Source organism: Microtus ochrogaster, unplaced genomic scaffold (assembly GCF_000317375.1).
Source record: "Microtus ochrogaster isolate Prairie Vole_2 unplaced genomic scaffold, MicOch1.0 UNK1, whole genome shotgun sequence".
Classification (NCBI taxonomy): Eukaryota; Metazoa; Chordata; class Mammalia; order Rodentia; family Cricetidae; genus Microtus; species Microtus ochrogaster.
In genome coordinates, this window is record NW_004949099.1 from 40157494 (window position 1) to 40184344 (window position 26851).

Genomic DNA, 26851 nt, shown 5'->3' on the forward strand with positions numbered 1-26851 from the left:
TGTCCTGGAACTAGCTCTTGTAGACCAGGCTGGTCTCGAACTCACAGAGATCCACCTGCCTCTGCCTCCCGAGTGCTGGGATTAAAGGCGTGCGCCTCCACCGCCCGGCGGGGAAATGTATTTCTATGGTAACATCAAATTAGTTGTTAAGGCTTTGTGTTCTTCATGCCCGTCATTCCTAGGCCATCCGAGACTGGTGAACACCAGGACCTGGCAATCCCATCTGCCAGGCCCTACCTCAAACCGGCTATCCCATCTGCCAGGCCCTACCTCATCAGCCTTCACCAGGGCATTTGAGAACCAGGCCTCACCTGAGATTCAGAGAGGGTCAGGCATTGTATGGGAACTTCCTGACTAAGGGTGGGGATCCCTGAGACACCCCCAAATATGGAGATGGTGTGTGGATTTCTGGCACCCACACTGTGAGGCACTCACTCGTAGTCAAGAGAGTGAGTATTTGGCAAAAGCAAGGGGGATATCATGGAAGCCCAGTCATAACATGAGTGACTCAGCCACCTCATGAAGACACCGGGCTATTTCTGCTTGTAACTGGCTTTATTCGTGGTCCAGAGTAGGTGGGGTCGGGGGTCGGGGGAGTCAACAGTTCCTTGAATTGTAAAGACATGGATGTGGTTTTACTTCTGGTTTGTACTTTATGTTGTTGGCAACTGTTGCCAGCAGAGTTTTGACTGAGGACAGGTGTAGCCCAGTCTGAGGATCACCAGTCCACAAATAAGTCAACAATGGCCAGACATTTTAGGTCAAGGTGAGTTTATTGTCCAAATAGCATAACCTAATTGCATCCAAAACCACTTTCAACTCCATCCTCGAATCTGACTTCACACTCATTAGAAGAACAAGTTGCTTTTTAAAGATCACTTAGAACTTAACAGCTGACTGTGTCACGTCACCATTGTAGCTGACACAACGTTCCCCCCGGGTTCCCTAAAGACCTTAATTTTTCCCCCCACACTGATCATGCTACTTTAGCATTGTCTAGCATCCCAACCATAAAACCCACCCACACCTGTTATAGAGTACACTGTGAGAGAATAACATCGATATGATATGGTATCACACTCTTAAAGCAAATTAAAAAAAGAAAGAAATAATCCAAGACAAGAGATCATAACTGATAGATCTGAGGTACATGGCAGAAGGATAATAAACATAAGGGAGACAATTTGATGGCCTGGTGACTTACTGGGGACATACAAGATGATCAGCCAAGAATGACAGCCAATAAAAATTAAGAGACCTTTTTAAATTTTTTTTTTTTTTGTCAAAGATAGGCACCTGTTGAAATCAAGTGGCTACTGTACTGGCTACGGTAAGGCACTTCTCCCCCACAAGTAGGCTGCAGGCAAAGCCGTGATATGCAGCTCCATCAGGTGTGTGTTTGTTGATGGCTTCTTACAACTAGAGCCAAGAATGTGTCTGCTATTCCCGTCAAGGTTAAAAGCAGAGGGGCACAGGTTCTGGCTGGAGCACCTCTTCTGTGTTGTTTAGACTCTAGAACCATCGAAGGCTACGTGGGGTAAGGAAGTCCCAACACCTCCTGGATCTTCCTACCCAGATGGATGAGCGGGCGGCAGCTGCTCAGAATCACCCGGAGTCTGCACCGAGAAATGCCTGTGTGCAATGTGTACCTATGGAGGGGCTTCTTGACTTAAGGGGACTTCACTGTCTCGGTATTCATTTCCCTTTTAAAGCTATTCCCAAGGTTGGACTGTCTAAGATAAGCAAAGAGGAATCCTTCGAACTTAGAAGTCAGCTGCCTTACTTAGACTTCTCATTGCTCCTCCCAGTTTCCACAGCACCAGTATACCCTCTTGAACTAGAAAATCAGTATTTACAGGACATAAGGCACAAGTGTGATCCTCCCAGTCCTGTCCTCATTAGCCCGCCCATGCAGAGAAAGCTCTTCCACCCTCTTTGTGAAAGCCGTCCAATCTTAAGTCTGTTGGTCCTACAGCTCTCGAGGCACAGATTGGTAGATCCCCACTAGCTAGGCTATAAGAAAGCTATTAAACTCCCTCTGAGGGGTCACTTATCCTGCTAGCAACAGGACGGGGTCCAGGGCAGCTCCATATGCCCCTAGCCCGGGGAGCTGCTAGAGAGGTGTCTTGGTTGGCACACACTTTAAGATTAACTGCCTCCAAGATGTACCCTGCGCTTCCCTGGTGTCCTGGAGACAGTGCACAACAAAGCAACCCCTAAAAGCTGTCCTCTTCTAGAAGGAGCTCACTCCTCGATGGATGGTCAGCCTTTGTCCTCTTGCAGGCTGCCTGGCAATTAGAAACTGTTATGAATCTCCTAATGCTTAGCACATTATTTTTGGCATACTAGGGTTTCCTCCCCACTAGGATTTGGTCAAAACAGGGAAGGATCAAAATTTGGCAAGCTGGGGGACCAACTTAGCCCCCACAGATGGAGAAAGAACAAACAACAATAAAAAAAAAAAACCAAAGAAGAGTTTGTTATCAAGGCAGAAAAAGATCAGAGTCTGCAATCCCTTTTGAAGGACGTGAAGGGGGTGAGGGAGCAAGCTGAAACCCACAGGGTGATTTATACCCCTTTGGGACAAAAATTCGACCAAGGAGACCCAGATTTAAGCAGAGGGTATCGATCATCAAGGAATCAAGGCTCCCCACCTTGTGTAAGCAAAGAACAGGCAGAACAGCCACTCTGCACCCTTCATCAGACAGGCTCGGAGGACGGCAGACAGGAAGTGTCCTCTCCATCCCAGATGAAAGGACTGGAGGGGCTGACAGTAGCCTGCTTCTTCTCTGCTGGGTCGTTTTCCTTCATTCTGTATTGTTAAACCCCAAGGTCATGTGTGACTTGTGTAACTCATCAGGCACAAGAACTCAAGGGATTGTGTCTATCAGGTTCTTAGAGACCAGGAGTATGGACTGTGCAGTGTGAGCTTTGGATAAACACTGGCTAGCTGCAGGCTGCTCTCCCACCCCCACCCCCCACGCCCCACACTTCCCAATTCGTCACCCACAGTTCCACCACAAACTCCCTAGAATTTTAGGGTCATGCTAACTCCCCAACTCCTGATCCTTCCTAAATACACTCGAGACCGGAGGAACGGCCTCTCGCTCCCTTTCGGTGTGCACCGCAAACTCATCCCACCCATGCTTCCTATCTGACCCACTCGATGGGACTCAAAACCTGACGCCATCCAATGCCGCCCACAGACACCCTAGCCCTGCACAGCACTTGCCTGCCACTGTGGAGGACGGGAGTGAGAAATGGATGCCGCAGCCTGAGCACCACAGACTCCGTCCTAGGAAGACTTGGAAGACCATCCTAAGTTGGGGTATCAGTGCCAAGGAGAACTAAACTGGTCAACTTTCATGATGAAGGGGCCCTATGAAGAAGAAAGACCTGTTTCCAGATGGGCTACAAGATGGGTGTGTGTGTGTCTCCTAACTGCTGGAATTTTTGATTGCTGATCCAGGTGGACCACATGCAAATCAGGCTTGCCCATTCCACTGCCTGTGTGTGCTAAGTGGCTGCCTCGTGTGGAGGAGCCCTTTGGCATGCTTTTATCATGAGGAGGGAGCCTGAGTCAAAGGGGAGCCTGGTGACCTTCGAGGCAGAAGATCCCCGGGGCCTGAGACCCTAGGGTCAGATCCCTTCTGCCTTCCACCTAGGAGGATGCCCAGCTTCCGCCTTCTGCCTGCCCTCTGCCCCGTGCCTCCTGCTAGCGGCCTTCCCAATAGAAACTGTATAGCTGCGAGGTATCGTGAAAACAAAAACGTACATTGTTATCATTATTGATTTTTTTTGTCCAGTAAACCTGAGGTAAAGAATACTCTCTTTGAAGAATGTGATGGGGGCGGGGGAGATCCATGAAAGGAAAGGAGAGAAACCAAACGGATGAAATATAACCATGCTATGCTACCTGAAGGAAATAACTGAGGAAAGCCTTTCCAGTACAAAGAACTCATCTCAACCATCTACTCCGGGACTTGAAATTTAAGCAGTAAAATAATATATTATAACAATGTTTCTAAAATAGCAGCACACCGTGAAAACATTACAGCTAGGTACTGTTAATGTGAATAAGGATGAATGATCTCAGCTTAGCAGCGAAAAATAATAATAAACAGAACAAAAGAAAACAAAAGATAAGAGACCCTTAGCTGTTTCTCCGTCTTCAACCCTTACACTAGGAAACAAGGCAGAGCCTGTGCATGAAATTCTTTCTTCAAAGCAGCCCTGTTCTGATCTTTTATCTTAAAAAAAAAAAAAAAAAAAAAAGGCAAATATTTTAACAAATAGCTTCATTACCTGTCAATTGACAACTGTGGCTCCAACTTCCATTTGCTGATTGCCTCAAAGAAGTAGGAGAGGAACAATTCAAGTACGATGAATACAACTTTGCAGTAAAATTAAACAAACAAACAGAAAAAAAAAGAACAACCCAAAAACAGAAAAGGTAACAAAATGCCGCACCCTGATGTTTCTTTTCATGTCCAAAGAAGAAAATTCCAGATGGGGATCCAGTCCTTCTATGCCACCAGAATGGTTTAAACCTTTGTTTTTAGGCTGGAATGGGAATGTCAGTGGAAGGATCTCTTAGTCCTGGTAGGGACACCAGAGTTATGTACCAGAACATTAGACTCCAGAAGTGAATAATAGGAAGGGGACAGGGAGGGGAGGGGCAAAGAAGGAAGGAGTATTCAACATGATTGCATAAACCATCCCATCTACCCACCTCCCCCCACCACCCCACAACAATTTTTCAAAGTGCTTTTCTAATGGAATGGTTTATAACAACGTTAAACTGTGGACCAGACATGCCAGTCAGCACCAGAAGCTAAGCTGTTGTTTTCCTAATAAGGGATTACAGATCGCCTCGCCCTCTTCCGTTACATAGGATAGCTTTGTTTCAGATTTGCTTGTGCTCTCCATCTGCCCCCGTTTAGATGAGTTTTGGTCACGGCCCACAGTTAGTTCCCCCCCATTAGATAGCAGTAGGTACATCTGCAATGAACCATGTTTGGAGGAAGAAGCACAAACTCACCAAATACGAGACTTAGGAGCCAATCACCTGTGTCCGACTGGCAAAAGACATATCCCTTAGATAGCAGCTACTGTAGACAGCGAGAGAACGCAACGGAGAGACCCTGCCATGCTAAGTCTTGGTGACACATGGTGAGGCGTCAAAGGCGCTTCTTACATCCAAAATGGTTCAGCCATGTAGACAGGTAGTTCTGTGCAACCTCCCCAGCGCGTCCCTTCTTGCTTCTGATTCCTTCTTGCGCTCATTGCTTTGCAATCTAATCCTGCATGCCTTACTGGCATCCACGGCTCCTTGCAATTCTACTAAAAGGGGCATATGTACTAGTTCACAAGCAAAAGACAGTTTCCTCTAACTGGTTCCAATATTGCAGGTGTATGCAATTGAGCTAGCCTGCACGTTCTCCTGTAAGCATCTTACTATGACTTTTCCATCATCAAACAACAACTGTTCGCTTAGACAAGGGATCCCCTTATTGCTGTACTTTGAACAGGCACCGCATGCGTTTCAATTATAGGGCCTTTTCCTCTCACTTCTAAAAGATCTTTAAATACGATCTAGGTGGGGGCAGATTTTTTTTTAAGTTTCATCCTAAAACACAAAGAACAAAGCATAACTAGAGAGAGAAGGAGCGAGCAGATGACGAACACGCCTCTCTCTTGTGGGGCCCCGAACGGCGTCCTCACAGGTCAACATCCCGAACGTCTGTAGGGGTGGTGGCTTGGTCCAGATCGTCCACAGACTTGGATCCGTTGTTATGCTGCTGCTCTTGACGGAACTGCTGCAGGCTGTTGAGCAGCACAGCTTCAATTTGCTCCTGGCAGGCTCTGAGACAATCCTAGAGGAGGGATGTCCAGACCAGAGGAGCCATTAGCATATTTACTTGCACAGAACCTCTCCCAGAGACAGACACTGTCCAACTCACATCACCCCATACTCATTTTCCTGTAGAAGGACATATGAAGGGATGTTCTCAAAGGCCACAGAAGCTTAGCGCATGAAGTGGTGTCCACGAGCTGGCAACGTTAGCCCCACGTGGCAGCTACAAGTCCATCCCAGATTGAGCCAATAGGAGCTGCCATTTCAGCTGAAACCCAGGCATTTCCTCTTCTAAACCACAGACCAGAAGGTGATCCAGCTTTAAAAACAAAAATCCCTTGCCTGGACAAGGGACCAACTGGAGGTTTTCTGTCTGGGAACGGTAGGAAGTGGCACAGAATTTGGTTCCCACAGGATGCTACACTGTTAGCCAAGCCAGCAGCCAATGAATAGGTAACAAGGGGGATGCTTAACTGCTTAAAGTGTCAGAAATGGAAACCCCTGCGTTTTCTGCTCCTCTACCACCCTGGAACTCCTCTCACAAACACAATGCAGTGTTTACAAACCTCAGGACACTCGGGCTTGTCCAATTGGGGAATAAGCAAGAATTTGCACTGTTGCCTTTATTAGTCTATATTTGGTAGGGAAAATCCAGAGCAAGCTGCCCCAGGCAGAAGCTTCTATTAGCTGGGAGACATGGAATGCGAGGGCAAGTCCCGCTGTCACTGGGATGGGACTAGGGCTCAGACTAGGAGGCTGGAGCCAAGGAAACTGTTCTTCGTAGGGACTTTTTCCCATTCGCCTCTTGGGTCTGCCCCCCTGCGCTCCCCAGCAGCCTGTGCACACAGAAACTGTGCTCAACTGAATCTTTCCCTGCCTGCCCACAGTTTAATACACACTTCCCCTCTTTATTTCTTGGTGCAGATCTCACCACCTAGAGGTTGCTATTTTTCCAAGCACAAAGGCATTATCTCTATTTTCCAAAGACCTAAAATAAAGTTGGCATTAACTACCAAGGAGCCAATTTTCCGTTCCCTCCCACCTCCAAGTTTTTTCTTTCCTATCTCTCATCTGTTCCATGTTTCAAACTGCAGCTTGAAGATGAGGAGTGACAGCCGACCAAGGGCAGGGGGCAGAGGTGAAAGAAATGCTTCCCCGAATCTAAGAATGATGGGAAAAAGGAGGACGGTGTTTGCTGCTCGGTCCCCACTAGCAGGGCACAGTTCCATTTGTGACTCCCATCTCTCTCTCTGCCTAGAAAAACGAACTGCTAAGTAGCAGACCGATACATGATCACGGTTTATTATGTGAGTGTGGTATGTTTTTTTGTCTGTCCCGGAATCTGAAAGAGTCCTTTGGACTTTGAGATTGGATGTTTCTCAGGCTGGCTTCAACCAAGTGATCCTCCTGCCTCAGCCTCCGGAGTATCCGGGACTGCAGGCACACAAACATGGCCATCTTAGATGTCTTTAAAGGAAGGCAAGGATTAGCAATTATTTAAGGCAAGGATGTGCCACAAGTCTGGTCCTAGAGATGGTGTGGTTCGGCCCTGGGGATCACCAAGGCAATTTCATCAGTGCCAAACGAGGGGCTCATATGTCAAGGATCTAACGTTTCTCGCCCTGATCTGTGGCAAGATCATCTGAGTTGGCACATCCGGCCCATCGTCATGACCAATGTGCATCTCCATGGTACCACTGTAGGAATCATGCCAGATGGTCCTCTGTGGAGATCAGCCTGCAGAGAGCTTAAGGACTTGACTGTAGGATTTGCGGATTCCCGACTCTTCCTGCTAGCAAGCCTTCCCTTCTAGTGGCCCAAGACTTTAAAGGGACAGTGCTGAGAAACCCCTCCAGGGAAGACAGGACATCTGGCAGTCATTTCTACTGGACTTGGAGAGCCGAAGGCTTAGAATGATGCAAGTGGCACGTGCCCACCAAGGGCAGGTTCACAGGCTAGTCTAAGCAACGGAGGGAGATGCAAAGATTTCTATAAAAAATGTACACTCTCCTTTCTGATGTTACTTGAAAGCCAGTTCATTATTGACTCTGGAGGACCCTTGACCTATGATCCCTCTCACTTGGAGAACAAGGGCTAACGTCAGCCTAGGAAACATGGCCGGAACTCCACCTGCTGCTCACAGTAGACTGTTAAACCCATCTGGGGTTTTTGCTGGACAATTTGTTCTACTTTTATCTAGGGCCCCTCAGTTCTGGCTCAGGCAGGTAGAAATCTCAAAAGCCTGCACTGCCTGAACCATGGGGAACACACCACTTACTGCTGGTGGAGAAATCTGCACGGTACCCTTTCAATGTCAATAAACCCTAGTATAGTAGCATCCTCCTCCCCCATAGCTCTGTGGGAGCCCTTCTCGGGCCCAACAGGGCAAATGAACTTCCTATGCCTTGCAGAAAGTGAAGACGCCATTGCAGGGGAGTCATGACTTACATACAATGAGCAGAAGAATAAGCTACAGGCGGCGACTTAGAAGATGGAAGAGCCCTGCCCCCAACCCAGCCACATAGCTTGCGCCAGGAGGCCTCGGGAGAGAAGTATGGAGTTCGGAGCAATTCCAAAGGGATAGGGCTCACAAATGATATCTTAATAAATAATCAGAATATCAGCAAATTTGGAGACTTAACAGGCCTGCAGAGACCAAACTGGGAACAGGCTTGGGGAATGGGAGTGGCTTGTCCCTGAATGACAACAGAAAATTCACGCAAGTCGCCAGTTTGAGAACTTTCTCTGCAAGTTCTCTGCTTCTTTCAAGATGTAATAAAGGGTATAATGGACAGAGATTCTCCAGAAAGGACGACCCAGGCCAAGTGTGTGTGTGTGTGTGTGTGTGTGTGTGTGTGTGTGTAGGGGTGATGACAACAGTGCCCCCGATGAAAAGATGCTACATCCCTGTGAAAAGCGAGAACTCCAGGACCTCAGCTTTGCTGCAGCCTCCCAAAGCAGCAGGCACTGTGTTAAGATGCCCCAAATTAAGCTGATTAAAAGGAAAGCTCTAATGCTAGTCTGTCAGCCGGACAGGTGGCACTCCACTGCGCTGGAGGTCGGGCACCCCTCCAACTCCTCTGATGATGGCCCCCCTCCCTGCACTGCCCCGGCCCCCAAGCCTCAGAGCCCTGACAGCAGCGGCTGTGATCTCCAGCTCGTTACTCGGTCCCCGACTTCCTCCACTTGCTGGCTCGAGCTCCCTGCCCTGCACCCTCCACCGCCTGCATGAATGGGCCACGGAACTCCAACCATTAGCCCTCAGTGTAACCGCATTAGTCCATTTTCCCTACGCACGCACTGCACTCAACAGGGGGACAAAGGGCTGAATGAGCCCCAGACCCGCAGCCAACTCAGGCAGAGACAACTTAGGAAACTATCTCATTCTTCCTTTCTTCACAGGCTGTTTGGCTTGTTTCCTTGCATACCAAATGAGACTGACAAGAAACGAGGAGGGAGGGAGGCAGGCAGCCCCCAGCTCTAGCCCACCTCCCCCACCCCCTAGCCCTGTTGCCTTCCAACCAAGCTTCCCAGAATTGCTGACCCGGTAAAGCCCACTAAAGGATCACAGGGATGACTTGAGAAAACAGCAAGTCTCAAGCTAAGGGGAAGCAGAAGAGATGCTAGGGACCTCACAGAAAACTTGGGGTCCAAAACAAGCCGTATTTCCTGAAGTTATTAGTTTTCTAATTCCTCACTGATAAGCAGTATCATAAAAAGCCAAGATGAGCCTAAGGGAAGAACATTCTAGAATCTACTCTGGGCCGTTCTTGGGAGCATGGCAAGAAGTTCTGACGTAACCCAGATCGAACTAGCTGTCTGACCAGAGCCTGCATTTGGTTTATTAAGTATCTTCTAGAAATGTTCTCATATCTTTAGAGCATGAAAACCTCAATTCAATTCTTTTCCCTCCTGGAAATGCTGGGAATTGAACCCAGAGCCTTGCATGTGCTAGGCAAGCATTCTACCACCGAGTCCTATATCAACCAGAAGTTCCATGTAATTCATTAAGTGTGTGGTTGAGAGTGAAGGTTAAGTGACGTGCACCAAGATAAATCTTCCAACACGTAATCATGTATGAATAGACAGACAGGTAGATACAGATAGATGATACATGCTTCTTCCAAAAGTTCTGAATGAATGAGAGGCACACTTGAAACCCAGCTGCCTGCCCTTCGCTCGCTCCTTCCTTCCTTCCTTCCTTCCTTCCTTCCTTCCTTCCTTCCTTCCTTCCTTCCTTCCTCCCTCCCTCCTTCCCTCTCTCCCTCCCTCCCTCCCTCCCTCCCTCCCTCCCTCCCTCCAGTCTCACTACCCGATGACTGCCAGAGGCTTGGGATAAAAAGCCAAGTCTAGTTGGGTCTTATTCAAGAGGCCCTATGGTCAACTTCACAGTGAGGTAAATGCTGGACCAACGCACTGTCACACTGTGGAGGGGACGGAAAAGGAACCCAATTCTGCAGGGGTCTGGGACGGTCGATCCCTGCTCTCAAACTCACCTTGGCAACGGAAACCTGGGTAGGTAAGTAGTTCCCCGAGAGCCAGCCTGCTTTCCTGGCTAGGGTCTGTTTTTAGCAACTCTTAACTTGTAGCTGGAAGTAAGAAGTACTGAAAATACACTACCCTCTGAGACTTGCCCTCCTGTAAAACTGTCAGGCCTCTCACTCAAGTTTCTCTTTGGAATGGAGCGTTCTGGTTTATTTTGGCAACCAGATGGGAAAACAAAGACCCACTTTCTCAGAGCCGCGTGGGTCCCTGCAATCCCAGCTATCTGCTGCCACGGAGCCGTGGAATGCAGTCCACGGGTGGCAGATGGGTCAAGAGGACCCACTTTCAGCCTTGTTCTCAGACCACGCACTTAAAGTGAGAGCCGAACACGGTGGCTCTGAAGAGACAGGAGCTCAGGAACTTCCGTCAGCTCTCTGCCACAAGGCGGCAAATGTGGTCCTGAGTGTTGGTTTAACGTATCCATGGGACAGCCCAAAACACCCACTGGCATCTCGCAAGGGTGGTCCAGGATGTTTCATATGTATTTGTATACATAATGCATATGTCTATATATCTATATAGATATATATATATATATAATCCGTGTGTATATATCTACATATCTATATATGTGTATATAGATACAAAGTATTATGACATATCAACCATTTTTATCATATTTTAGTGCTATGTACATCTGTACTGTGGGTTATGCCCAGGATACTCATCTCAACCTGAGCTATATATGCGTTTACTATGGACTTCCCTTTCCTTCCTCCTCCCTGGTCCTGGGAACCTCAGTTACACTTTTTGTTTCTATGAATTTGACCTCTCCAGCTGCTTCTTAGACAGCCCGATCTGGCTTACCTTACTCAGCACAGTGCTTCTCAGCTTAAGCCTCTGCTGATGTTTCTTTCTTCTGAAAGACTATACAGTATCCCATCACATGGTCGTATCATATTTTGTTTCTCTAGCTCAAGGCCCTGTTTTCCAAACTTTATTCTGCTCAAATTACAATCAGCCTAATGAGGTCCTTCACTTAAAGGAATGCCCTGTCTTGTTTTAAGTTCAGAACACGCTAGCATTTGTTAATCCATGATCTTGTCAGGCCACTCCAGGCTTTACTTTCCTTTTTTAAAATGTAGTTAATCTATTTTATGTGCACCAGAGTTGTGCCCGCCTGTGTCTGGAATTACAGACCATTGTGAGCTCTCACATGGGAGCTGGGAATCAAATCCGGGGGCTCCGAAAGAGCGGTCGGTGCTCTTAAGCAGTAAAATTGTCCCAGCCCTTACTTTATATTTCTCGATTGATCCCCAAATTATTTTCTATGCTTCGTCTGCCTAGTCCAGCTTCTAGCACTGTGCCTGGGGACTACTCTCTAATGCAGAGGTCTGCAGCAGCTGGGCATTCTCAGTGCTTCCAGAAATGAATAGGGAGGCGTGATCCAAACACATCACTTCTTCATTCCCAAAAACGGTGAACAGAGCCTGGGAAAGCAGAATTCTCCCTCTGAACACCAGGGCATTCTAAATGGAAGCCGTATTGGCCTTCGCTCTGGAATTCAGTTCCTCAGAGAACACGTGCTGATGGAGGGGGGACTTTCAGCACCTGGGGAGCTGCAGGAACAACAAAACTTTCCACTGAGAACACTTCCGGGAAGCAATGAGTGAGCTTCAGGGGCGTCAGTGGTACCCGTGGAACTTACTGAGTCACAGCCATTTACCTGGACAAGTGAGGCCAAGCTGGCTAGTTCCTATGTCAACACCTAGGTTTTAATGCTGCAAGGTCTATTCTTGGGTGAACTGTGAGAATCAAGCATCACCTGCACCCCAAATTAAGACAAAACATGGGTCCCTTGAGGAAATGAAGTGCCAGAGACAGTGAGATGACTCAGCAGGTAAAGTTGACAGCACCAAGCTTGCTAACCCAAGATGAATTCCCAGCATCCGCATGATGGAAAAGCCAATTTCCAGAGCGGATCGTTTTAGTTGTGTTACACACGCACGCACAGACACACACACACATACACACACACACACACACACACACACACACACACAATTGAAAATGTGGTTAAAAGAAACAGCTGATGGGAGCCCAGTTGTATTTATCTCAGTCTGGCGGCTGACTTGGATTTCCTTACTGCTGCATGGTGTCTGAGAGGGAAGGGGGCATCTCCAGTAGGAAATGACAGGCTGGTGGCTGCTGTGCAGTCCTGTAAATCAGGACCCAGACAGAGAGTCTCAGTGGTTGACCACATGAACAGTTTCTGTCCATTTGTAACAGTAAGGACTGGGGCAAGAGAAAGTCAAAAGCACTGAGCCCAGCTGGGATGTCAGCCAATCAGAGCAGGCCTTTAACTGTTGAAAATGTGAAGACACCTAAGGGTCAAACTGCTGTCATAGGCATTTGTGTGTGTGTGTGTGTGTGTGTGTGTGTGTGTGTGTGTGTTCAGAAACTGAAGAAAGACTTATTTGCAACCAGCTAGCATCCTATCTACAAACGGAGCCTTAACAGGAGACATTAAGAAAAGGCAAGAAGCGGGACGAGGCCCTCCACACACACACTTCCCTTGGGGAATAATAGATGCACTCTTCACCCTGTGCTGGGGTTGGAAATGGAGAACTTTGCAATCTATATTCTGGAGCCCTTGCTGAAAAGGCACCAACATTTAATACAGTCCATCTAAAAACCGGTTCAGAGAAGAGCCCAGGCTTAGCTCCACCAAGCTCTCTAAGGTCTGCTACTTCTCTGAGCTAGCGGACAAGGCCAAATCCGAATACAGGGAAATTGACGGAAGGCCTTGAGCTCCCCGAGTTTAAGCAACCGCTGCTCAGCATACCTTGGGGAGACACCAGCCACAGGCCTGTGTATCACATGATCACGTGACATGGCCCTAGAACCCAGTAAATTCCTTCACAGGGCACACTCTCAATCTTGAGCCTTTCCATGGTGAAGCCCCAGGACCGGAGAGCCAGCAACACTCGTCTCTCTCCTTGGCCTTTCAACGAAATGCCTTTTGCAAATACCAAGTTCCCAGGAGCCACAGCAGCGAAGAGTTTCCAGGCTGGAGTCGGAGCTCAGAGGCACTGAGTCCCTGCTCTGCTACTACCTGTCTTGCCTCTAGGTTGCCTCCTTTACCCCCTCTGCTGCCTGGTGAAAATGCAGGTAACTGTCTATCTGGGCTCTGCACGCCATCCCAGATGGAGTCCTTCCCAACTGTTATGTCCTAGGCGGTAAAATCAGGACCTTATGGAATCTCAGACCGTCTCAAATCCCTCTTCTTGTTTAAGAGCTCTGAATTCTGGCAGCCGACAGCAGACTTGGGGCTACCCACACAGAATGGAAAAAAGTCTAAAGCTAATAATAGTTTCTCAAATTTGTATTGCGCTTGGTCTCTGTGTGCCTTGTCATTCATCACAACTTTGATCCAAAGGAAAGCCTGAGACAGGATGGTGGAAAAGCCTGACATCACGCACACAAGGCCACCTCTTGAATCTGCTCCCTCCACGGCAGCCACTGCCCAGCCAGCTTTAGCTGTCCCCTGGTTGAGCCTTACCGCCTTGGAGGGGAGTAGCGGAACTGGAGCCTCTCCATGGCAGAGCAGAGGCCTGACAACGTGTACTTAAATGGACATGAACCCCACACCACAGAGGAAAAGTAGTCAACAGCCCTCCCCCTCCCATCAGCCTGCTAAGGTCTGTCTGGATTTTAAAGCGCATGTAGGCGTTCAAGCCCACAAAAGGAAGCAGGAGGTAGCAGTGCACACCTGTAATCCCAGCTACCAGGGAGGCAGAGGCAAGAGGATCACAAGTTCAAGGTCAGCCTTGGCAACTTTATGAGACTGTCTCTCAATAAAATGATGATGTAACTCAGTGATAGAGGGACTTCCTGGTATGCCCCAGCCCAATCCCCAGTAACATGCACACACTGAGGGGGAGGTGTCACACTGCTGGAGCTTACACCACCTTAAATGCTGACCCTCAAAGACAAACAGAAAAACAAAACAACAACAACAAAAACCCCAAACCCCTTTGAACTGCTACCGTAAACCAACCACCTTTCCCGGAACTTGGTTTTGGCCAAGGTGGCAGGTACCTACCACATCAGTGTGGGTGATCTTGGCCAGCAGCTCGGTCAGCGCATCACAGGTGAGTGTGTTCACTTCTTCATCCTGCTGAAGCCCGCAGATGGCGGCTCCCACACTTCCAGTGGCGATCATCGATGGTGGGTACATGGCAAACTTGAAGTCTGTAAAGAGAGAGGGGCTACGAGTTAAGCCCAGAAGCAAAATGGAACCCAGAGCTTGCCAGGCTACAGCTGCGCGGTTGTCAGAAGGCATGGCCCTAGCATCCCTGGCTCCAGCACCACTTTCTCCCTTGAATCCTTCCACAGGAACCTCTTTTGCCAACTACGGGTATTCTCAGCCTTAAAAAACAGAAAAAGAGAAACTGAGGCAAGAAGGGAAGGGCAATTATCTGAGTGTATACAACAAGTCACCAAGGGCCCCGCGTCCTGAGGCGTCTATGCCCTACAATTGTCCAAGAAGTCAATACACGGCAGGTACCAGGTTCTTGGCCCTGGCAGGGCCAGGGAGGTGAATAAAATGTGGCATCTCCATGGGTGATGGTGGAACAGAGCCAAAGAGGCCATGCAATTGCACAAACAATATTCCATCCACCCTACAGGTGGGATAACTATGGGTTTTCAATGTTTGAAGGAAGGAGGACCAAGTACAGGGAGATAGGGGAGTCATGAGAATTTTTGTGAAGAGTGATATCCCCAATAGGATCTTACTAAGAGGAATAGGCCTCTCCCTGGTAAAGCGTAAAAAAACACCACAGAGGAGCTGGAGAGTCGACTCAGCTTATGGCTTCTGCAGAGGAGCCAAGTTCGCTTTCAGCACCCACATGGACTGTCTGTAGCTCCAGTCTCAAGGGATCTGATATCACCGGGCGTGTACACGGTATACATACATATACGCGGGCAAAACAATCCTAAGTGTGTGTGAGAGTACGTGCTCACATGTGTGCATGACAGGCTAAACACAGAAGCAGTAATGTAGGAGATGAGGTGAGGTGGCTCAAATTCACTTAATTCTCAACTTCTCACCCTATGTTAAGGATCTTCAGAACATCAGAACAGAGGACAGAACTTGACTCAAACACCAAAGACTAATGTTTACTTTCCAAGGAGTTAAGACAGCAGATTCATCTCAGTTAATAAGGGCAACTTGGGACCCGAAACATATTTCCTACTGAATGATTCATTCCCTAAGGGGCTTCTTGACTATGATCCAGTAATTGTGGGCCTGCCAACTGCTAACATGCATGCATTGAATGTGATGCCTGTTTAACATGAATATCAACCACGGAAGACGACCTTATGGATGGAAGGAGACCTGGGAACTGTCAAGTTGATCCTGCCCTTGCCCCTGCCTTGGGCTCACAAACTAAAGAGGAGACAGTGTCATCACTCAGTCCAGTAGCAGTTGTGAAACGGGGCCCACTTTCCAGTGTACGATCTCTAGTTGGAGCAAGACCCCGACAAATCCAGTGGGGACAGAGGGCAGAGAGCATACAGGGGCAGGAGAGTCGTACTTTAGATCGTAATGAGACCACAGGGCAGAACGTGCAATGCTCAGGGCAACCTAGGCTCCTCCCTTCTTTCACTGCAGTGCTCCCTGCAGCAGTGTGTCACTGTGAGGGTTGTTCAGCGGGGAGCACGGTGCCTCAGCACTAAATCTCTACTGTTCTTAGCTACTCCACAGATCAGCCAACCATGCACGCGTCCCCTCCCACCTGGACCCAATCCCAGGAACACTGGGTAGGCCTGGCCGTCTGTCTGTCTCTCTCCTTGGCTTCCTTCCCTTCGCCATTCACCACGTTCACCTTGAGGGCCGTATATTATGGGGTCTCACCCAACTCCTGCTGGCCAAGCCCTGCCTGTGTCTTCTCTATCCGCCCAACTGGTGTGACAGAGCCAGCCTCCTTGCCTCCTGCTCTGCTGTAGGTCTCTCCCATACGGGCCACAGGAGACTGTTTCTCTGTCCAATAACCTTGTTAGCACCCCTCTGTGACATTCATAGCGCCGAAGAGGCAGCCAGCCCATGGCCCTGGGCCCGCAGAGGCCCTGGGTGAGAGCACCTGGTAGTGACAGGGCAGGGAATTATCCCCAGTGTTCCCAGGCTCCCGATCAGGAGGCATGAGCGTCCTCCCTGCAGAACTCTGCAGTCACACTGCTAACAAAACCAACTCAAGGTTAGCATGTGGAGCCAGAAGGGCTATTTTTCTTGACCTGGGGTGTAGGTACAAGACTTTTATGTGGGGAGTCCTCCTTGGGCACAGTGTGACTGACTCTTTATACCATGATCCGACACTCACGACTCTTCCCCCTCCCCAGGGGAAAAACAGGTGTTTCAAGAAGTAACAGCTTCTCATGGCTGGGTAGCTAATTTATTACACAGCAATACACCCCAGTATGGTGTATTATGCTTGGTTTTATACACACTACACGGCTATCTTCAAAAGAAACTTTTCTGACCTAAAAAGGGTAATAATTTGCTGGGCAGTGGCGGCACACACCCTTAATACCTGGGAGGTAGAAACAGGTGGAATTCAAAGTTAAAGGCCAGCCTGGTCTACAGAACGAGTTCCAGGACAGCCAGGGCTATTCAGAGAAACCCTATCTCGTAAAAGAAAAATAAAAGTCTGAGTACTAATTTACCCTCCTCACAGTGCTAGCGTGAGGACTAACTGTAATAGCTTCGGCTGTCAACCCAGGCACAGAGCCTGGCTCGGGTTCTATGAAGCACTCATGACAGACGTCAGTCATCCTTGACCCTAATCCTCACCCTCCGCTGCTCTCACCGCCAGGACCGCCTATTTGACTGTTAAGTCAGTGGTTACCTTGGCTGTGCAGCTCACGCTTATTCAGATGTGGTTCCCCTAGAGCCGAGGAGCCATGCCCATGTGAGGAGCCCCAGGCTGGCCTCCTCACTCCCTCCTGGTGGGCGCAGGAAAAGGACACATTTCAGAAGAATGGAAATACCGAGGTGTCAGCTGATGTGTTCAATTCACCAGGTGTGTTGGACTTCTGACTAGGGACACCTTTGTACTCCACTTCAGTCTGGGTTTAGAACAATCCCCGGAGTTACCTCTTACACAATGAAGGAAGACACAAAACGTCTCTTAATCAGAAACCCAACTACGTAGAGCCTAGACTCGTCCACTGTCTCTGCAGTATCAGCAGGAAACTGTGGTACCAAATCCCAAGGATGCCACAGAAGCAGCTGGCTGTCTGGAGTGGCTCCCGAGTCTGGACAAGGACCAGGAGAAGCACTCCCTATCCAGAAACTTGGAATCTGCACTTCTTGGTGAGATTTCACTGGCTTCGCTAATGGAGTTTAAATCTGGGATGCTGTGTGTGGTCCTGCTCAAAGAGCTTAACACTGAGTAAAAGTAGGAACCTAAGTAGTGCTGGCTAACAAAGCCTCCCAGGGGCTGCTTTATTCTTGCCCGCCACTAGGGGGAGCGTCGTTCATTTTCAAGACTGAACAAACCCAGAGTTTGTTTTTTCTTCTTCCCCTTCCTCAACCTATAGGGAGGAAGCTGCAACTTTACAGGACCAGACCCAGGGTGCCCATTGGCCAGCAAACGACACCCGTGACATCATTCAGCACGCACTCGTCTGCCACCCCCAGAAAGGATTTAGCATGGTGTAATGGTAATAATTGCTATTGCCAGAGTTCATTTGGGTGGGAGGGGGAGAGGGCTACTGCGCCCGGAGAAAAGCACCCATTCATCTTAGGGCCAGATGGGATGTGAGATAACCGGTATCACTCACAGAACTCCAGTTCAACAAGCTACTTCCTCCTCTCAGGCCCCATGACTGCCCTCTGGGGGCAGTTCAGAGGCCCCGGTGGAAATGTGGGTTTCGTCTTCCTTCCTTACATTCTAGAACAAGAGTCAAGTCCCCAGACGTTTCAGGGCCACCACAGTCTGGCTACAACTTGGGGCTGGAAATCAAGGACCACTTTTTTTTTTCCCCCGAAACAGGGTTTCCCTGTGGTTTTGGAGCCTGTCCTGGAACAAGCTCTTGTAGACCAGGCTGGTCTCGAACTCACAAAGATCCGCCTGCCTCTGCCTCCCAAGTGCTGGGATTAAAGGCGTGAGCCACCACCGCCCGGCTTTCAAGGAAAGCTTTTAAGAGATGACTAAGTAAACCTTAGGATTCCGCCTTGGGGTGGAGGTGGGGTAACACAGGCAATTGGGTACAGTTGGGCTCCCAGTGCAAAAAGAAGGGGCTGTGGGGTATCTGGAGCACCTGTACCAAGTTTAAACTCAATGCTACTGAAGCCACATGCTAAGAAGGAGGTTACTGGTACCCAGGTGAGATCCTGGTCATCTGGGGAGGAGGAGGCTTCTTGCTCTGTTTTGCTGATGTGGGACCCCTGGTGCAGAGCCCCTCAGAAGAACTGAGCCCACTTCTGCCTTCCGTGGAACCCCGAGTTCCAGGAATTGGAGTTATGAAGACCTCTCAGGTCGTTCAAACTCCACCCCGAGACCAGCTGGGAGAGTCATACCAGGCAGTTTTGAGTCACTTCTCTTCCAAAAGCCACTGTAGGCTGAAGAGGGAAGGAAGACACCTCTCTGCCCTGTCACCAACCCCAGAGTCCCATAAAGGCAGACTGCTGGTCAGCCACGCTTCCCTCCACAGGCCCCTGAACTCCTCACCCTCTCTTCCCCTTTCACACACACATACGCTCTGCACACCCCCTCAGAGCCGCTGCCAGCAGCTCTTACACAACTGATTTTTCCCATAAACGAGCAACATCACCCTGGGGCTGGCTACCTACCATCTCTTCAGGGACTGCCCCTTCCCTTGCCATTACCCTGTGAAGATCCTGGCTGCAGGCTTTTCCTCAGCTCCAGGGTGGGATAACCAGGCCTGGAGGTAGAGAGTGAGGCCGTGTGGTATGGGGCATCCAGGAACACCAGCTGTGGTGGAAGGGGTAGGCTCCTCCTGCCTTGGGTCACTCTGAGCCTGCTGTTTGAGGGTCCTGCCATGTTTGGGCTCACTAGATCTTAGCCCCCTGAAGCTCATGTCCCCAAGAAGACTGTGGTTGAAGAGCAGCAGGTCTTGCTGTTTAGGCTACTGTCCAGCCTACTGCCTGCCCTGCCCCATCACCAGCAGGTCTCCACTTGCAGAGCAGGGGAGAGATCAGGGCCCTGTGGTCAGGCCTGCCCTTTCCACACTCAGGAGGCTTGAGGCTCTCTCCTCCACTTTCACCAGGTCTAGGCCTCTGGCTGGGTACTTGGCATCCGGCTCTGACCTGACTGGAGGTACCCTCTCCCCTATCCGTCCCACTTCTTGGCTAAAGCAGGCCGCGGCCCCCAAAGGCAGTCTTCCTGACTGCCCCCACCTCCCAGCAGACCTCTGTCCTCAGTCCCTGGATCCCAGGCTCCCTGTTTTGGCCCCAAAGTTGGCAGCTGCTCCAAGGATCTGGACAGGGCAGCCAAGAGTGGGGGATGGGATCCCCAAGAACAGAGAATGGCCCTGTGGTCTATACAGGATTAGGAGACTCTATCTACCCCAGTGCAAGATCAGGGAGAGAGAAGCAGTGAACAGACTCCCCCAAAGGTCTGTTTGTCAAAAGACAAGGTCAAAGCAGGTCTCTGGCCGTTGGCAGCTGGGTGATGGGGTTATTTAGGTCCTGGGGTCAGCTGTCCTAGGGCCAGAGAGAAAAAGTTGTTTCACCCCTCTCCTTCGCTGAACCAAGGCAAGAGAGGAAAGGGACAGAGTTCCTGGGAGACAAAAGAGCAGGTCAATGTGGGACTGATCTCTAGAGTCCAGGCCAGTGAGCAGGAGAAGGGCAGGGAACAGGCGACTGCTGTCCAAAGGGAAGCCAAAGCTTTTGGGGCTTCTGTGTGCACTACCCTTCCCTGTGCACTGGCTGTTGGAAGGGCAGGTAACTCCATGGCCCCCAGGGTCTGGACTAAGGCAGCAACAGGAAACCTACACACACACACACACACACACACACACACACACACACACCCCTAAAAGTGGGAGGTAGAATCCCATAAACAAGCCAGTCTGAGCCTGTGTCCAGTAGCAGGAAAAGCTGTGTCCACCTTAAGTGGAGAAGCTCGGGTCTCAGACTTTCACAGTTAGTATCATTCATGTGCCTTATACATCACAGGGCATGTTTCGCTGTGGGCTTTAGTTCTCCTATGCCTTCTACAAAGGCTAAAGCAATGATGTAGCCAAAGGCTTGTTTTGCAGATGGAGTTGAACTTGCGAGAGGTGAAAGAGAGCGTGCAAGGTCTCCCAGTGATAAGTAACAAAGTCTGTCTGACCTTTTAACCTCGAACAAAGCCGGGGCTCTATTGTTCATTACACAATCAGCTATGCAAACACATAATTAAGGTGTTACAAGGAATTAAAATGTTACACCCCACCCCAACTCTCCATCAAAACTAAGTGCTTCAACAACCCCTGGGGAACTGAGCTTCACCTTCTGACCCTGAGGCGGTGAACTCCTGACACGTCTCCCCTGGACTTCTAAACCCCTAGAGCTGGGGTTCTCATCTTTCCTAATGCAGCTCCCCTTTAATACAGTTCTTAGTGTTGTGGTGACCCCCAAACATCAAATTGTTTGGTTGCTACGTCATAGCTGTAATCTTGCTACTGTTATGAATCGTGACATAAACATTTGATATTCAGGATATTTAATATGTGACCCACAGATTGAGACCCACAATTCTAGCATCTTCTACCCAGGTGTGGGCCAGTAACAGTTCTGTATCAAAATCTTTTCCAGGGCTTTGAAAATGAATCTTTCCTCAAAGGTTTACTCGCTCCTCAGCAGAAGGAGCAGCCAGAGGGCAATAAATGAACCCCACTTATCAGGGCGGACTGCGTATTTATCTTGTCGTTGTTCCTTTAACCTATATTTGCCCCCACCTTCCTTAAATTCCCTCTTGGGCTTATCTTCCAACTGTCCTTTTCCTCAAAAGATTAAAGATTTGAACACAACCAGTGAGCAGTCTATATAATCTTCAAAGAGCACTTCAGGCATCATAAACAATATTTTAGCAGGTACCAATTTCTTTTCCCTTACCACACCTGTCCCCATAAAGCATTTATGAGTGAAGCAGAGAAAGAGAATATTCTAGTTCCGATAAAGAGCAGCAAAGAAGCCAGAAACGCAACCCCAGACTTGGCTTACTTGTGCCCACTTGCCTGGACACCCAAAGGGGCAGAGCAGTTGGTACCGCCCTACTGGCCCCTAGCGCAAGCCCAGGACCCCCCCCCCCCCCTCACCGGTAGCACACAGAGCGATGAAGGTCTGCGCATGCTTGCGGATCAGGGACAGCTTCTCCTTCTGCTGGGGCAGCTTGCGTAGGATGTGCTCGATGAAGTCGTGAGGGGTGACGGCAGCCAGATTCCACTTCAGCTTGCCCAACACCACCAGTTCCCACTCCTGCGAAGGGCGGGAAGAAAAGGGCAAAGCACTAAAAATCCAGAGGCTGACTCCAGGGCTGGGCTGGGGGCTAGGGGCTGGGTTCTAGACCTGCTTTAATGATTCTCATTAAGGTTCAGCTGTCAGATCAAGATCATGGGGGGTGGGGGAAGGGGAGTTCATTTGTCGCCTTGCCCCTCGTGCTTTGAAGTCGCTGACAGCTCTTCTTGTGCTGAATGCTGAAAATGTCAGGCTCCGCCGAGGATAACGAGAGGGCAGGTAACAGCTGCCAAGTCCTTCTAGTTTTCTATCTATCCCCACCCACAGGACCCCGATGCCCACAAAATGCTGCTGCCTGCCCACCCAGAAAGCTAGACCTAGAGCAAGATCTAGTCAAGGTCATTGTGGCACCGTGGTAATAATTTATTGGCTAAGTCTCTATCGTAGGGCTAATAGTCTCTTTACTGCTCATGGGGGGGAAAGTGATGCTTCCAGATTCGGAATGCAAAAAGCTTCCTTGGCCCAACTCATTGGCAACCAATTAGCTGGCTTTTACTTGTGGGACAAAGTTTTGCTCTGTGCTGCTAACACTCCCCTTTGACACACCATACAGGAGTCTTGGGGATAGGACACTTCACCCTTTCCCCTAACTCCTCACTGGCCTTTGTCTGGGGCGGTCACTTGCGACCCCACGTTGCAGTCATTTGAGGCAAGGTGGAGGGGCTTAAACAGGATTCTAAAACTTTTGGCAGCCCACGTGCAGGGACACCGCCACCTCCTCTCTTCTGGGCTGCTCACAGCACTCCCACTAGTAAACAACTTTGTGCCTCTCCTCTTGTGAACTAAATAAGGGAAATTATGTTCCAATGAACTGTACTAAATACAGTGAAACTGTAAGAGTATCTGCACCTGAGGGTGCGGGCCCGAGCTTCTGCCTCTCTGAGGCAAGCTTGAATCATGCAAGACCTTGTTTCTTTTGTTTTTCTCCTTTTTTTTCTGAATGTGGGGGTGCATTCAGAAGAAAACTGTCACCGGCAACCAGTGATGCCTGGCAGATAGAGCCTGGCTGGCCATGACTTGACTCTTCCATCCGCTAAGCTCAAGGGTAGGCTACAAAGCACTAGCTATGGTATGTCCTGGAGCAAGCTCTTTTCATCCTTAAAATAGGAGGGCTCTTCCAGACCCCATGCCTTCTAGATAGGGGGTGGAAAGCTGCCATGCTTTATTTGGAGAGAGTTAAGTTAGCTTTGCTGGTCCTGGAAAAATTAGGGTGTCATGAAAAATACCCCAAATCTCCAGCATATCAGCCACACGGAAGATTCTTTTTCATGTGTTTTGGGAGAAAAACAAGCTGGTCTCCAATTCTGATCTTTTTTTATTTTATTTTATTTTTTTTACAAGCTTTCAAGTGTGCCCTAGCTTTTAGCAGAAAGTTAGGATAAAGATCCGCTTAACTAGGCAAAAATCAGAGATGGCTTGAATCCCAGCTCTTCCTTCTTCTAGGGCAATGTGAGCACAAACTCGTCCTGTGGCATCATTATTAAAAGAAGCGGGTCTTCCAGAAGAAAGCACCTTTAGGGGCCTCTCAGACCAGACCAGAAGCGGCTGAAATCTGGCAGTGGTTCAAAGGTGAAGTCATTCCTGCCCCTCTCTGCATTCTCGGCAATTCCTCCCCCAACCTTGCACATGTCTACCACTAGGTGGCAGCACAAGCCCAGAAAGGAGGGCTTCTCACAAAGAGCTCAGTTTAAGAAGCCAGTCTCAGCCTAGAAGACTTTGTGCAGGCCCAGGCCATGCCAGCAAGGGGGAGGGAGTGGACAGAGGGGGTGGTCCTCTTCTAGCAGTGCAAGAGAAAGGTGTGCAAACCACTGAAGGTGAGTCCCAGAAGCTGCAAAAAAGCTGCAGGTTTCCGGTGTGTGGCGGCAATAGGAAGAAAAGCTGCAGGAGGGGGGAAAATGGGAGATGGTGGAGAAAGCCTTTCTGGCAGAAAACCAGAGCCAGGACAGGACCTTCTGGGAACTGTATCCAGATCACAGTCCCCTCTGGAGCTAAGAACCCATCCTTCTGATCCCACCAATAGAAGGCCAAATGTTGACTTGACATAAACATTGCTATGCCGATACTTAGTGATCAGCTACTATATGTATTGATATTGTGAAACTTTATTGATCTGTAAGACATTACCTGTGATACTTCCAGGCTCTTAGGAGACACAACACGGCTAGCTTGTGAGAATTCAGACCTCATTCTCGGGTTCAGTGGAAATCTAGACCTTAATTAAAAACCACTAAACTATCCTATACCCCCCCCCCAAGACTCACCCACATTCTCTTGAACTGAATTTCACCCTCACAATTTTCCATGAGGGATCGAGAGTTTTGTTCACCCCCTGACACAGGAAGACTAAGCTATCTCCTACTAAAAGAGACCCCTGGTTAGCGTGAAGGCTTCAGAGGTTCCGGGCAATTCTGAATTCTAAGATGGACCTTGGAGATGGTGCGTGGAAGACACAGTGATGGGGGAGGGCAGAGTCAGGAGCAGGGAGGGCATCATTACCAGCAGCTCCTGGGGCTTCACAGAATTGTCGGTGTAGATGCACAGCTTTTCAGCAGTCAGCGGGATGGTCTCTTTGAGCTTAGAGGCTAGAAACATGCACACTGCACCCAGGAGCTGAAGATGGGTCTTAGGAGTCGGGACTCCAGCCAAGAAACGGTCCAGATAATTCATGGCCAAAGGAAAGACTTCCTCTTCGCACTTCTGTTCTTCACAGACCTACAATCAGAGTGAAATGGGGTCCGAGAATACCGTGAAAAAAATGCATCAGAAAAATAGGAGTGGAATTAAAAAGTATAACCCGTGGCGAACCCCCCCCCCAAATTTTTTTTTAAATTTTTTATTGAGAGGGGGAGGGGAATAGAAAGGACAGTAAAAACAGAGGTGAGAGCATTAGGGTAAATCCGAAGAGCCCTCGGGACTCTGATAGTCCCCCAGGGCTGAAAAGGGTGGCTTACTAAAGCCCCCCCCCCACCCTAAGGCAAAGCCCAGAACAGCGGCCGCCTGCCATTCCCTCTGGCTCCTCGCTTCTCCGCGCTCTCACTCACTCTCTTTTTTGGATTTCGTCATCTTTTCAAAAAATCAATAAAAATATTCTGGAAGCCCCAAGGGTCTACTTCTTGGTCTCATTCGGATCCCCAGACCCTATTCTATCATTCCCGACAATTGAAAAAAATGTCCAGGGTGGTCTCGGCCGCCCAGGGGCCGCTGTTGGGGCGGTGGGTGGAGAAGAGAGGGGGAGGGAGGAGGAGGAAGCGCGCCGCAGCCGCCGCAGCTGGAGCCGGAGCACCGGGGACCGCATCAAAAAAAATTATTAAAAATCGAGGAAAAAGCCTAGAAACGTCCTTTGGGCTTGAAAACCCCAGAGAGGCTCCCGGCTCCCCGGAATAGAGGTTTGAGGTTGTCATCAAGGTCGGTATCTCCACCCCAGGGGCTCTGGATCCCGCTGGAGAAACTTGCGGAGTGTCCGGCTGCGGCCCACAAGGGCAGTAGCTAAGAAAGCTGTCCCCAGATGGGAGCTGGGGGAGACTAATCAGGGAACCTCTCTCAAGGAGGCACTCTGGACTGTGATCTCTTATTTGGGGGTATCCCCTAGCCCGCTCTACACACACCTCCTCCCTCGCTTCCTACCCCACCCAAATCTGCGCGCTGAAGAAACAGTCAAACTGTAAGTAACCTTGGTATACTGGGGGCTGGGAGAGAGGGCACGATCAGAAAGAGGGTGGCCACGAACATGGGGTCCTTGGGGGAGCGGGCGAATGTCCCCAGTCCTTGCAATTGTAGTTTGCAAAGCAACATGGCGAAACCACGGCAGGTCCAGAGCGGTGCATACGTGGGCACCCTGATCTCTCCGCAAAGACTGCAAACAAGGCTTAAGCAGCGGTTCTTTCAGTTTCCCCTAAAACGCACGTTTTTCCAGTGTGGCTTGCAGGGCTCTCCTGAATTCCGTTTCTCTGCCCCCTACTCCCCCTCCAAAGTGCCAACGCGGAGTATCGACCACACGCAGGGGATCCGAGGCCAGGACAGCATTGCCCCAGCTTTACTGGCGGGGGGGGGGGGTACTGTCTTTCACTGTTGGTGTGGATTTTCAGGTCCACACACCCTCGGGGGCCCCACTGAAGGCAGCTGTTCCACAAAACAGGTCAGGATGGGGATGGGAGGACGAGGAAGCCACATGCAGACGCAGACACGCGCGCACGGGATGCCTTCCCCCCCACCGACATCGTTTGCCTCACCCACGTTTCCTCCCCCAGTTCACCTAGCAAAGGATAGAACTGCGTCTCGTCCAAGGTTGCGGGGCCACCTCGCGCACGAGTGAAGGGAGGCCTGCGCTACTCCTCACAGTTTTAGGGTCCCTGTGTGTTGGGGCGGGGGGGGGTAAAGAAGGTAGGACTGCCTCTCCTTGCACACCTACCTCTAACATCCAGGTGGCCACCATCCTGCGCATGTACGGCTGAATGTCCTTCTGCACGCACTTGAAATAGGAACACTGCGGGAGGTAGCGCTCCTCGATGGTCAACAGGTTCTGCAGAACGCGGTCTTCCAGCAGGTTGCGGTCCGGTACAGCCCTGCGGACCGGGTCCACCTCGCAACACAGCAGCTCCATGGCCAGCCGGCGACCACTCGGTCCCGACTGTGGAAGTTTTAGTAGTTTTTGGAGGGAGGGGGCGCTCCCCTAACCTCCTTCCTTTGGCGAAATTGTTGATTTGAGAGAGGGAAAATGGGGGGGGGCGGGGAGATTAACTGAGAGAAGGAGGAAGAGTGGAAGGTGAGCGAGCAGAGCCTCAAAGGCTGCCTGCCTCGCTCAGTCCTTCCTTCGGAACTGCCTTGCTCTCCCCAGCTCGCTCTCCTCACTCTGAGGCAGTGACGCAAGCTGGCAGGGCAGTTAGATCTCCTCCCCCTCTCCGGTTCCTCCTCCCCTTTCCTCCTCTCCCCTGATGTCCCTCCCCTCCTTTCAATCTCTCCCTCCCTCTTTCCCTTCCCTC

General features: G+C 49.9%; 1 protein-coding gene across 1 annotated transcript; it reads right to left on the minus strand.

Annotated features, from left to right (window-relative positions):
- Window positions 1-754: 754 nt before the first annotated feature.
- Ccnd2 (cyclin D2) lies at window positions 755-26813 on the minus strand. The gene is made up of 5 exons (XM_005365274.3): window positions 26281-26813; window positions 24369-24584; window positions 21674-21833; window positions 14448-14596; window positions 755-5876 (listed from the first exon to the last, which is right to left on the minus strand). Exons 1-5 carry the CDS (start codon window positions 26470-26472, stop codon window positions 5721-5723), a joined length of 873 nt encoding a protein of 290 aa, XP_005365331.1. The 5' UTR covers window positions 26473-26813; the 3' UTR covers window positions 755-5720.
- Window positions 26814-26851: the final 38 nt, after the last annotated feature.

What these genes read in the sequence shown, in the direction of transcription:
- Ccnd2 (XM_005365274.3), bottom strand. Translation starts at nt 26,472, where the DNA reads ATGGAGCTGCTGTGTTGCGAGGTGGACCCGGTCCGCAGGGCTGTACCG. An exon ending in TGGCCACCTGGATGTTAGAG is followed by an intron (nt 24,585 to 26,280) that starts GTAGGTGTGCAA and finishes CTCTGATTGTAG; the next exon opens with GTCTGTGAAGAACAGAAGTG. An exon ending in AGATCACCCACACTGATGTG is followed by an intron (nt 5,877 to 14,447) that starts GTAGGTACCTGC and finishes TCCCTCCTCTAG; the next exon opens with GATTGTCTCAGAGCCTGCCA.